The sequence below is a fragment of the Lissotriton vulgaris genome, chromosome 1_1 (genome assembly GCF_964263255.1).
Source record: "Lissotriton vulgaris chromosome 1_1, aLisVul1.2, whole genome shotgun sequence".
Taxonomy (NCBI): domain Eukaryota; kingdom Metazoa; phylum Chordata; class Amphibia; order Caudata; family Salamandridae; genus Lissotriton; species Lissotriton vulgaris.
This window is the reverse complement of record NC_141685.1, coordinates 1,330,111,790-1,330,125,590: the sequence shown is the minus strand read 5'-3', so window position 1 is coordinate 1,330,125,590 and position 13,801 is coordinate 1,330,111,790. Positions and strand designations below refer to the sequence as shown.

The 13,801-nt window shown below is 45.3% G+C and overlaps 1 protein-coding gene across 1 annotated transcript in view; it reads right to left on the bottom strand.

The window, feature by feature from the left end:
- Positions 1-13,801, bottom strand: part of LOC147749112 (ATP-dependent 6-phosphofructokinase, muscle type-like) — a 288,878-nt gene that overhangs the window by 22,704 nt on the left and 252,373 nt on the right. Inside the window, exon 20 of the mRNA XM_086966253.1 lies at positions 10,506-10,617. Within this exon, the coding sequence (XP_086822379.1) occupies positions 10,506-10,617 (112 nt within the window). The remainder of the gene's footprint in view (positions 1-10,505; positions 10,618-13,801) is intronic.

Genomic DNA, 13,801 nt, shown 5'->3' with positions numbered 1-13,801 from the left:
TTTTGCTTAACCACTGAACAGTACAGGGTGATGTTCAGGGATACCGAGAAGACACAGACTCAGGACTGGACTGATTTTGTAGATTGTGCTGCTAAGGCTCTGGAGGGCTGGTTATTGGGCAGCAAAGTACATGACTATACAGGATTGTATAATTTGATTATGAGGGAGCAGATCCTTAGTAATTGTCAAAACCAGCTTCTACACCAGCACCTGGTGGACTCAGATCTGACCTCTCCCCAAGAATTGGGTAAGAGGGCAGATAAATGGGTCAGAACCAGGATTAGGCCTAGAAATCAGGATGGTGACCAGAAGAAAGATTCTACCAAGCCTCAAGAGAAAGGTGGGGATAAATCTAAAGACAAGACTTCCCCAGGGACCCAAAACTCAAATGATGGGGGTGGGTCCCAAAACACTTCCTCTAACCAGAAGAAACCTTATTGCCATGACTGTAAAAAGCCTGGCCACTGGAAGACTTGACAGCAGTTGCCCAAAGGCCAACAATAAGGAGAACATACCCCCAAGTAATACTCCCAGACCTCCTGTTACTATTAGTAGTAATCCCCCAGGTGGTGGGAGTGCCCCCAAGAATTTGGCTGGGTTTACTTTGGGAGCTCAGGTGGACTCTGGCCTAACCAGGTCCCCTAACTTAGCTACTCTTGTCTGTGAAAATGGCATGGGGTTTGCCAACTTCACTGCTTGTCCCAACACTTTGGGCAAGTACAGGCAGGAGCCCCACATCAATGGCCAGAAAGTTGAAGCCTACAGAGATACTGGGGCTAGCATCACTATGGTGACTGACAATCTAGTTCCCTCAGGACAACTTTTACCTGGGTTCACCGATCAGGTGATCAACATTGATGGAGTGCAGAAAGATCATCCCATGGCAGTAGTAAATCTCAGCTGGGGAGGTGTCACTGGCCCCAAGAGAGTGGCAGTGTCTACAAACTTGCCTGCTGATTGTCTACTGGGGAATGATCTAGAGATCTCAGCATGGACTGAGGTAGAACAAGAAACCCATTAAAAAATGTTGGCCTTCCAAAAGAGGTTATTGGTGCTGTGATGGCCCCAGCCCAAGCAGAATTCCTTCCTAAAGAGGTTGGAAGGGCTGTGATGGTCCCAGCCCAAGCTCAGGCAGACTTCCCTGAAAAGGTTGGCAGGGCTGTGATGGTCACAGCCCACACCCAACCTGAGTTCCTTCCTGAAAAGATTGGTAGGGCTGTGATGGTCACAGCCCAAACTCAAACAGATTATAGTGTTGTGAAGCCTGAAACGATGGATCACTCCACTCAGACAGAGAGCATTGAGGAGGAAGAAAAGTCTCCCTCCCACCAGACATTAGGTGAGAGTCAGCCTCCTCAGGGAACTGACCCTACCCCTTGTGAAGGAACTGCCCCAGAGGTAGTCAGGCCTAGCCTGGCAGAACCCCTGAGGTCAGTGGACCCTTCCAAGGTGGGACCCAGTCTGGAGCAGGTAACCTGCCCCTCTCTACCCTGCCTCAATCAGCCCAGGGCTACAGAGGTCAGGGAGGTCAGTGGTGGACCCCAAAGGGCCCCCTGTCCACAAGAACCACCCTTTCAGCAGATTAGGGGCACCAAAATGGATTCTGTTGGGCACAGCCAAACCTGGGACCCAAAGGCCCCAAACCTGACCTGTCCCTCCAGTAAGCCAACAAAAAGGACCCAGCCTCCAGCTTTAGGTAGCCAGAGGTTGACACTGAGAGCACAGTGCAACTCAGTCAAGGAAAGAAAGGCCTATATGGTGAAAAGTGATTGGAGGAAGCTGAGCCCTACATTAGAGGAGCCTCACTTCAGTACTCCATCTCAACGCCAGCCTTTTACTTTGCCAAAACACACCACAGGTAGAGATTCCCTATGGTGGAGGCCCTATGATACCCTTAGGGTAAGGGATTGCTTAGTGGACCATGAGACAGGGGGTAACCATGCCAGTGCAGGTACTTCCTTATATGGCCACTTAGGCAATATAAGCTTACCTGGTCAAGGATAGCCTTAGCTCCTTTCGTTAGGGGGTGTGTGTAGGAAGGTGGATTCCTGACTATGGTTACCCCAGATTTTTTGCCTAGTGTTTAGCTGGTTTTCGACTTAGTTGGCCTGAGATCCTGCTAATCAGGGCCCCGGGCTATCTGCTCTCTCTTTAAAATGGACTCCATGTACCCTAGGTACATCTCCAATTGGATACTGGGTCACATATGAGCCCCTGTACAGTGTACTATAGGTACCCAGGGCATAGGTGCATCCAAGGCCTACCAGGGGCTGCAGCATGTATTTTGCCACCCCTGGCTGGCCACCCAAATTCACACAACTGGCTGATCACTCAGCTGGGGCAAGGTGGTGTAATCACCCTTTGCTTTAGATATAGTATACCTATATCTAACCTTATATCTAGACACATATACACCTATAAGTCACTCCTATGGCAGGCCTTAACAATCCTGGAGGCAGAGTGCTTAGTTTTATGTGAGATGGTGCTCTAGCATGAGCTGAGCCTGTCTGCAGCTTTCGGAACCATGTCCTTATAGCTGTTCTAGGATATTGCCATACCATATACTCTTAAGTGCATTATGAACCTCGCGGTTAAATGCTAACTCTGGTTTGGCTTTATCAAAACATGTCGAGTAAGGTGTCATACAATTTGGAATACTACCCCCTCGCCAGTTCTGGCCACTGGGGTAGCAATCCACCCTTCTAGAGGGGGAAGACATGTTGTTCCTACTATTCCCGGTTAAAGTTAACCAGAGCCTCAGCATCACAAAATGGATGCTGTTGCCACAGACACAAGTCTGACCTCCTGCTGCTGGGAGTCCTTCCAGCGAGGGAGGCTTGGACAATAGTTTTCCTGCCTTGGGAGGTGCTGGCACCACCCCAGACAGGATTTTGTGTATTGGGACAGGGAGGGCTGAAAGGAATGAGAAACTGCCTTGGGCACACAAGGTGTCCCATGCATGGTCCAGTTCAAACCGGTGCTGGGCACTCCAGCCCCAGCTCTGGCGCGAAACTGGACAAAGGGAAAGGGGTATAACCACCCCCTTCCCTGGTCCCACCCATAGGAGGGACCTAGCAGGTAATCCAGCCCCTAGATCTGGTATATAGGTAGGAGCTGAGTCCCAAGACTTTAGAATAATCCTGACTGAAACTCTGAAACGAAACTCTGGACCTTCGACAATCTACTTGAAAGAAGACGACTGAGGGACTGAAGGTGACAAGTGTGGCAGAACCTAGGTCAGACAATACTATCTGAACTGCAGGGATTGGCTCTAAGAGTCAGCTGCTCCTTTTTGGCCCTTTTCTTGTTTTTGTTGTCAGGATAATGATAATCCTTGGTGATGCTGTTCTCTCGAGACCTCTTCGGAGAGCAACCTTGCGATGGATTAGGAATTCGATGCCGAGTCGCTACGTGGCTAAGAAAGCTTGGTGTCTCCCAAATGGATTTAGGGCACATGAGGGAACACCAGTTTCATGTGCTGGCCTCATTATTTCAGCACTTAAGAAGAGTGAGCGAGAAGGCTCATGAGGTGAAGCCTGCTAGAAGGAGGATCCCCGGATGATCAACCAAGCCTGGGTCTCTTGGTTTCATACAATATTCTATCGCAATGGGCTGGAAGTCCATGGCGACATCGGGAGACTGCAGACCAATCATGCATGGGTTACAATTGACAACATTCCGGGAGACAAGCTTCATTTATGTTCCATTATTTTACACAACCACTGCCCTCAGCTTCACCCACACTGTTAGAGGCCAGACATGCCTGCAGCAGGCAGCCAGTGTTATTACTGAGAGAATAAATACAGTGGAAGGCAACAAGACTGCAAAATGCTTTACTGACTAAAAATGTCAATCGTTCTTTTTCAGTAGCTGTATTCACAGACTACATCTTCCTGTGTCTCTTCAATTTAAAAATTTGAACATTTTGGAATACAAAGTAGGGGATTTTTGGTCTACCATTGCACTATTTTTCGAGTGAATATTTTTAGGGGTGCAGGAAGGGGTCTGAAACCCCGGTTTTTTTTGCAATAAAGGTGCAGAGTTGCCAAATTTGGCAAAAAAGATATAATTCGGATACATTTTGACTTTTTTTGTATCCCTCATTTCCTCTTACATATGTTGTTAGAGTCGCATTTGGGACAGAAGGACCCATGTATGTGTCAATAACCCATCCCAGGTTAACTGATTATGGTGGTACTTAAGCCTAACGTGCTGTGTACAAAAACTGTTGCTCACAAATGACACAGGAATACTAGTATGATCCTGAAGTTAACAGCTGGTTTGTCAAGGCAACTGATAATCTAGCTCCCCTTACTGACTGTAAGACTCGCAGAAGGGACCCCTCAGCCCCCTGGTTTGCTCAATCAAGCCTTTGCGACCGAAAAGAAAAGTTGTAAAAGGGCCGAGGGACAATGGCAGGCCCTTTATAAGGAGGAAAATAAAGTGGCCTACAAGCAGGGCTTTAAATGGGATGAAATAACTGGAGGGTCTCTCAAAGGGGCGTGTTCAATGTAATTAAGGGCGTGGCTTAAAACATATAAGCTAAAAACCTGTGCTTAGCATAGTGTGTCCCAGGCTTGTATTTTGCCGTTTCTGTCATTGCATCCAGATATATGAGACAAGTAACATCATACCTACAACAAGTCAGGACTATTGGCTTTGTCAATGGTTGTTAGCTGCATAAGATAAATAAGCAGCAATTATGGCTTGTATATAATATTGAAAAAGCTTCCACTTAAAGACCTGGTGACACCACGACAATGTTGCTGCTCCTGAGTTTCAAAAAGAGAAGGGAAATCCAGAAAGAAAATGACTCTCTTTAAAGGATTTCCCTTCCCCAAAAACACTCACCTGACAAGACGTCGTGTCGTAACTTCTCCACTAGTGAGAAGTGAGCAGTGTGAGCACGTGCTCGGCTGGGGGGGGGATGGGGGTCCCGCCGAGTTCTTTGTCAGGGCCGGATTTCAGCCGATTTTGTTACAGGGCCGATTTTGCAGAAAACGGTCCTGTAACAAAAACGGACCCCAGAAACCCCAAACCGGCCCCCCACCCGTTGCCCGCTACGGCCCTGCCGATAGAGACCAGTTTTGAGGCTCCCTTTAAAAAACTGCTGGTGCTCAGCAATGGTGAGACCCAGTCCACTTTAAACCCTGCCTACAGGGCAGCATCAAGAAAATGTCATGGGGCAATCAAGTCTTCTAAAATGTTTTTGTCTTTTTGGACATGACAATCTAGGCAACCACCAATAAACCATGTGAAATCTTTAAAAATTGCCAATATTTTTCTTTTTATCTTCGACAGCCTGTGAAACAGGTATTCCTCCTCCTCTGGGATTTTGTGAAAAGCTTTCTTTTCCCAGGGTGATCTGTCCTCAGCTCCAGCATTAGTTGAAATAGGGCGAGGATGTGATCGTAGCCGGTGGAGAATGTAACCGGCTTCGCTTTAATCAGATCTCCTAGGACGAATCCAAGTCTATTTGTGATCTGAAGTCGAGTTCACCTACTGACCCTTGTCATATTGATTTGCTCATTACAGCTGTAGACGTGATTAATCCAATTGTAAATAAGCTGCTTAACGCTTCTATTATCGCTGCGCCCTTAAATTGGTAGCAGGCTAAGCTACTCCCCCTTTCGAAAAAGCCTTTGGCTGATCCCAGTGTCTTGGCCAATTTTAGGCCAATTTCGTTATTGTCTGCTTTTTTCTAAAATTTTGGAGAAAGCCATTAATTAACAGCTCTCCGATTATATGGAGACCAATGAGTGTTTGCAGCCCAGTCAGTTCAAATTTCGTTCTAAATTGGAGGTATCAGAATATATTAAACGCTCATTGGATCAGCGGGGCAAGCTGGCGCTCATATTGTTGGAACTCTCTGCGGGGTTTGACAGTGTGTCTCACATCCTTCTTCTTCTTCAACCATGCAGTGTAAGCAATTTAAACTGGAGGGGCGAATATTTTGACCCTCTGACAGGCAATGAAGTACCCAATGGCAGAGGAGCATCCCCCCTCCAAGACCCCCCCCCCCTCCCCGCCGCAGCTGCAAAACTTGAAAAATAAAACGATAATAAACCATGTTTATTATTGTTTTTTTTCCTTCTACCTTGTAGTTTTGGGGCGGTGACACAGGATGACCGGTTCTGAGGGGGAGTGGTGGACACTGCCTTCATTGCACATGACGGTTTGACAGGCTATCTGAGGCTGGCCAAATCATCATGCGCACTGAGGGAGAGGAGTTGGCCTATCGGCTAGGGCGGTCGTCCTCGAATCTGGGGAACTGGGTTCGAGTCTCGGCAATGACGCTTAACATCTTGTGATTCTGAGCAAATCACTTAATCTCCCTGTACCTAACAAAAGATGAATGTGTCTGCATGTAACGCAACTGGTGCTTGTGTAAATCGCTCTGATACCCAAAACCTTTGGGTCAAGTTCGTGCTATATAAAAGTCCGTTAAAAAAATAATAATAATAAAAGCTATCTCCAAACCCGAGCTACATTGTCAGGTTGGAGGTGGTAGGCTCAAGCTCTCAGTCTCCCTGGGAGCGCAAATTGAGGGCGCTCAGGCCAATCCTTATGCTGCCCTCATGCATTGAGAGCAGTGACAGGATTGGCCGCAGGGCAGACTGGGAGCCTCGGCCTGCCTGCATGGGAGCCAGAAGAGGGGCGATGTGGCAGGAGTCAGGTAAGTTATTTAAAAAAAAATGTTTTTATTTTTTTCCCACCCTCAACCGCCATTTGGCCCAGACAGCAGCCGCGACTGACTTCAAGACCTCATCAGGTGTAGCAAGCGATATATCAATTCAAACCCTTTCCTCTTCTATCCCTCCTCTATCCTTTTTCAATCCTTATTACAAATTCACATGTCCACCGCTCTAACTGATTTAACACCTCCCTATACTAATTCACCACTAATCCTTTTTGGGTTCCGGAGTAGGGTGCTACTCGCCCAAAAAATGATTCAACGCCTCATCAAGGGTAGTAGGCACTGTATAAATACAATTACAATTTCCCACTGCCTCATGCTCAGTGTTTTTTGCTTCAGCACGTACTTGGTGGCTGGGGCACATGCTTCCAGAGCCTCATTCAACTCCCCTCTACCAATCCAGGCGCTGCTCTCATCCTGCTCCGGCAACATGAGAGAATCAAGAGGATTGGCTGGAGTATGCTGGTTCAATGCTCCTTCCAGCACTGGGGGCCTGTGCTTGCTCTCCACCCAGCTGTCTAAGATAGCTCAGGTAGGAGTGTTTAAAGTGCACTTCAGGCTAGCGTTGTACGACAGCTGACCAAAATGACATGCACACTTTAAGGTGAAGTGCACACTGTGCCTCCCTGCTGCTGACCCCAACCTCATACACAGCTGCGGTAAAATAAAATGGTAATATATTTGTTTCATTACCATTTTATTTTTCACGTTTTCTGCACTCACAGCAGAGGGGCAAAGATCCTGATTACATTTTTCTTGGAGAACAGAGGTCAAGCGTTCTGGATGGCTCCTTTCTCATTGGGTTGCACGTCTCTGCCTTGAGTGTGCCACAGGGATCAACATTGAACCCCACTACTTTTAACGTTCCATCACATTTGGCGAAGTTGGTTGAGTCTTTTGGAGCCAAGGTAGTTTCACATGAGGATGAAACACAGCTCCTTTTTTCCTTTAATAAGGTGGAGGATGTCAACACAGGCCTACTTCAGTCGTGTTTTACGGCGTATTTGACTGGATGTGGCTCAATTACAATATGTGCAATATGGACGAAACAGAAATCCTTCTATTTGGATCATTTTCTCCTGACAGATGGGCTGCTTGCTGGCCCAATACAGCACCTTCTCCATCTTTTCAGGCGGAAATCTTGAAAAATCTGGGGGTCAACTTTTGACAACAAGTTTTACCTTCTGCCCCTAGTGGCGGCAGTGGGGAGAACCTGTTTTGGCCTGCTTCGAGCACTCACGAAATTCCTGCACTTTCTTCCTCTGACGCCAGGAAAGGAGTTGGCCATGCCTTGATCACCTCTAGACTGGACTATGCCAACATCCTGTATTTGAGTATCCCGGATCATTTAGTCAAGAGACTCCAGATTGTGCAGAAGGTGGTTGCTCAGCTCATTCTTAAGACACCTTTTAGAACTTCGGTCTCGCCTTATCTGAGGGCTCACCATTGGATTCCTGTGTAGAAGATGGTTCTTTGGTATTGACTCATAGATCTTTGTCTCACTGCGGATCTCAAAATAATGCTGCAAGAACACTTCCTTACACTCCTGGAGGGAGATGTTCCTCTAATGAGGTTTTAAGATTCTGTGGGTGATGCGAACCAGAAAAGATGGCTGCTTTTTTTCTTTTTTGCCAGCAGCCAGAGCTTGGAATAAGCTCCCTTATGACCATCGTTCTCTGGCCTCGGAACCTTACTTTAGGAATAGGCTTAAGGCTTGGCTTTTTACTCAGATTTCATTACTGTTCATCCCTCATGGGCCTTTAGCGGCGGGCACTCTGCGGCTGCGGAGCAGGTGTTGCGTGTTATAAGCTCCATTTAATTCATTCATTTGTTTTTGCTGTTACATACAAGCACACTTCTTGTTTGACAACACTGCAGTTCACCTGTTTAAAGTGCCAAAAGCTTTCAGTATTTCGCGATCACTTGCATATTTTATTTAAAAAAACTTTAGACCAGTATTGGGAATTACTACTAAATCAGAATAAAGACACAACATAAACAATTTCTTGAAACTACTTTCTCTTTCTTCAAGTGCTTACTTTAACCAAAAATAGCAATGCAAATCGAAATAATGTGGTAGTTATTTAAAAACACAGTGAAAAATCTGCGGACAACCGAATGAAAATCCAAATAGCTTCTTTTCTTGGAAACAGTGAAATTCATGAAATAAGATTGGAAAACATTTTAGCTGATCGTTGTTTGAATTGGTGAAGTGGAGCTGCTGTGTGAAATAAAAAGTAAAAAAGGTTTAATCTTATATTAATGATATGCCCAAATTGTCACTTAACGCAAACTTGTAAGCACCAATCTGGTAGTAGTCATGTAATCCTTATTATGTGAAGCAAGTTGATGTGAGACAGGCATCTCCCTGTCTGCTCCTGCTGTGGTGGTACACCTGCAGTGCGGGTGGGGAAAGGTCCGATGTAGAGGAACACGTATAATTTCTAGACAGTAAAATTTACATTGTTCTTTCCTGCAATGTTATAATTCCACATTTTGTAAAGTGTTAACTTATCTCCCCTAAGGGTGTCCAGGCGCTTGGGGCTGTCAGGGAGAATTAGTGAGCTATTGCCCAGAGTCACGTGATGCTGAGCTGAGCTGCCGCAGGGGATCGAACCTCGAACCTGCGCTCTGAAGTCAGCCGCTCTGGCTGCTGTGCCACACCTCTCCTTCCTACTAGAAGCTATGCCCAGAACAGATCTAATAATGGGAAACTAAACACCATAGATTTAGTGATACTGGCTATTTGAAGTTCAACACAAGTTGAAACTACCTCCGACCATCTCCCCATATCTAGAGTTTAAGACGGGCACAGTGTTGTAGTGGATGAGGGCACCAGTGCCTACTTTGTGCTGGTATTTGTTAAAGATCTTTGAGATCCATTACCACAGACCACTGCATCACTTTTGGACGAGGCGTGTCCTTTTTTGTGTAAGCAGAACCTGGAACAAAACAGAGTTTCTACTGGGAGGACTGTCAAAAATGACCACACTAGGTTTAGGATTGGGGGGTTGCAGAATGCGGTTTACTTTTGTGATCTGTAATGATGTCTTCCAACACCAATATGAAGAACTAGAACTTAGCTTGGGTTTCTGCATCATTCCTTGAGAAAGCCAGGTCCAAATATAGTAAGACATAGGGTCACCACAGGTTGCTATCGATAATAGTCCCCAAAATGATAAGACTGGTACACAGCTGGCTTGCTTCATGGAGAGATCCGCTTCCCATCTTAAATATGTTTTTTAATCCGGCATTATTCTTCTTTGGTCCACTAAGGCACATGCTGACTCGTGAGGCGATTAACATGGAATAGATTTTCATCTACGAAATCTACATGGCAATTGTTTATATCCGCAGTGTTCAGTGGAGATCCGGATCTGTGCCTGAATTTCAAGGCCCACCGAATACAAAGAGAATTTTCACTTAGGTTCTTTTCATATACAAGTTAGCTTAAGCGGGTATCCTGAAAATCTGGCATGGATCTGGTTTTCAAAGACATACTACGGTAAGTCATGATTTACATAGATATGTGTTTATGGTGAAATTCTGAGATTGATGCAGTGATTCCCTATTTGGGTGGTTTTGAATTATTATGAGAACAGCGAATAGGGAAATATGCATAGTTGTGTTCCCGCTGGTAATGTAGTTTACTGTGTTGGTTGCTGAGGATGAAATCAGAACATACCAGCTTTCCCACTTGACCAAATTCTGGGATCCCGTGTAAATCACAATGAAACCCCATTCATCCGTTTGCCTAAAAGGAGGAATATTCCATCCTCAATAAGTGTCTACGTCCCGTCATATTTACCTGCTGCATGTGTCCAAGGACATTCTTCCTGCAGTCAAAGATTCCTTTGCCCTCTTCCGAGTACAAATTAAATATAAAATCTGTGGTGTAGTTATCGTTGCACTTCTCATTCCTGCAAAGTAACACAAAAAACAGCAAGTTAATGCTTGATTATGGAAGCCTGTCCATCTAGCGTGCAAGGGGCTGCCCGCAGTAGTCATGGGGTGTCTTCTACCACATTAAATCATCTGGTTCACCCTCAGGATCACCAATAAAAGGAAGGCTGCTCTTCTTATCACCTTCTATCTCATCTCATCACTGCATGTTACTGATATACACATTGTCATGAAGCACAGTATCTTCTATCACTCTGAGGTTGTGATTGTGCACATATACTTTCTCTGAAACTTTCGTGATTATTGTATATGCCAATAAAGCAGTTCATACAAAAAAATATGTTTTTTAATCCCCTGCTGTTTTCTTGAAAATGAGCAACTTGGAAAATCCTCTTCATTCTGCGTTCACCCCAAAATGCGCTGGTTTGTTCTACGTCACTGGAGAAACTCGACTGGAGCTCACAAGAATCGACGCAGGAACTACCAAACTAAGTGGTAACTTTCAAAAACAGAAACTAACTGTAACAAAAAGTTCTTTATTTAACTACAGTTTGCTCCACGCATCCAAATGAGAGGGTAAATCGTTTTTTTGAGTTTTCGAAAATGCAGTATTTTGTGCGATACACTAACGGGGCGATAAGACCACTTTTCAAAATTAAGTTTTTTTTAAACCATTTTTCAGTAAACATACCTACTAGTTTTCATTTGGAGAACTAAAATGGAGCCTACTTTAAATTGCCAAAGTCCTATTTCTGGAGGTTCACATCTAGGCCTTTTTTAGATGGGCCAAAAGGTAATGAACGACTGAGTGGGGAAGTGCTGGATACCCTAAGCGTTAATTTTTCGAAAAAAGTTCCGGTAATACATTTGTTTAGGTACTCTGACATAAGCCAACTGCATTTTTATGATTTTATTTATATTTTACAGCAGCAATGATGAGATTGTATAATATTGCGCTTTTTAATAACCTGTAAAGCACTCTGACAGGATGCTGTCGCTGTCATGATTCTGTCCTTTCGTATTCGACTCTGGCAGATACAGCTCCAAGATAGAAGTTTCAGCAACTGCCAAGTTCTAGACTCGCTGATGTGACATAGGATCAGAAAGCCTGAGGAGGCTCGCCCCAAGGAGTTATGATTAGTGGTTTCTCCTGTATTCTGCACCTTGAACTCCTGTGTTTTTGCTGTGTGTGTGACTCCGTTTTGCTGGTCTAGATGCTTTGGGCACTTTGCCACTGCTGTTTAGTGCCAAAGTGGCATATTTGAATTAACAGTATGTCCCTAGTCCAGTGCACTGTGTGTGCCCAGGGCCTGCAAATCAAATGCTGGTAGTGGGCCTGCAGCACTGATTGTCCCAACCACATAAGCAGCCTGTAAATGTGACTCTGATCTGCCACTGCAGTATCTGTGAGCAGTCTAGTACTGCCATGTCGATGTGGCAAGTGCACCCACTTACCAGGCCCTAACCTTCCCTTTTCTTGCATGTTAGTCACCGCTAAAATAGGCCTAAGGTACCCCAGGAGGCAGGATGCAGTGTATGTGTAACGAGAGACATGCCCTGCTGTGTGTGGCATGTCTTAATAGTGAAATACTGCCAATTTCGTTTTTCACTATTGCAAGGATTGAATGGGGAGTTTGCTTATAACATCTAATAAGCCTAACTACCCCAAAGCTTAGAATGTCAAAATACATCATTTAGTAAGGGTAATTTTTACATTCTGTGTTTGAAAATATCACTTTTAGAAAGTAGGTATTTTTTTGCTTAGCCATCCAGTGTGCCTCTGCTGGGATGTAAATTGACTGTCTGGGTCTGGAGTGTCAGGGGTTGGGGAGGTGCAGTGGCTCCAGAGAGTCTTATGACTCAGGGCTGGGCTGAATAGACCTGGGCTGCATTTACAGTAGGAAGAGGAGATTTCCTTTCATCTGCACAGTTGTAAGGAACTGACGCCTCGCCGCCACCGTGACGTCAGCTCCCCAACACAGTAAGGAACCGACGTCTCACCTTCCCTGCATCGCAGTAAGGAACCGAGGCTTCACCTCCCCTGGGGTCGTAAGGCACCAACGCCGCCTGGCGCCAACAAAGCATCACCTCCCTGACGCCGTGCACCATCTTTGCTTTCACTGTTTCCAAGGTACTGTTCTGTGGGGGACTGCTTGACTCCACGCCTGACGCCATGCCCTCCGCAGTCGGCGCCGTACTTTGGGATTTTCATTTGTCACGACATCGTAATAACTCCAGGTGGAATTATTTGTTGCTACAAAATTTATTTGAGTGAATAACCTATTTTTTAAGGATCTCTGGAAAGCTGTATTGTGGATTTTTATTGTTTGGTCTTGTTTTGGTTTAGATAAAGATTACTTATTTTTCTAAACTGGTGTGGTGTCCATTTGTAGTGTTTTCACTGTATTACTGTATGTGCTCACAAATGATTTACACACTACCACTGAGATCAGCCTATCTGCTTGTGCCAAGCTACCAAGGGGGTGAGCAGGTGTTATTTTAGAAGAGTATCCCCCTTACCGTGACTGTAAAGAAGGACCCTTACTCAGACAAAGGTACCTACCTCTGCCAACTAGAGACCCTCATTTCTAATAATATGTTTGATGAGGGACCAACATAGTACGTGTTTAGGGAGGAGAGGAAGAGACAAGGAATACCAACTCCCAAGAAAGTAGAGAAGAGGAACCACTAATCAAAGAGAAGTGAACCAAACAATGAATGGAGGGAGCAGAGGACTGTCAAACAGTGCTTAGATGAAAGCAGCCTGACAGTGAGGTGAGTAATGTGCCCCAGGGTACCATGGTCTGAGGTATGGTCTACAACACAAGGCAAGTCCTGCAAATATGCTGGGGTCTTTTAGTGAGTCGAGCACGCCAGCTAAAATCAATCCGGATACCAGGGTACTCATACAATGTATATTTTGTATATTCACAGAAGCACCCCTCTGGAGTTCAAGGGTACTTGCCTGAATGCATATAATATAAAGGCCAAGCACGTCTCAATCACGGTCATTGGTGGTGGGTGGTGAGAGCTTTGTTTTCCCATTGATTCCTTGTTTTTAATTTCTTGAGGGACTATCTGAGGCTACATTGTAGCAGGCTCCTGAAGCGGGAATGGAAACGACAGACCGCTAAATACAAGAACCTCGTCTTTTAAGATATCCAGATGTCTTGAAAGTTGTATCCTTTATTCCATGAGTAC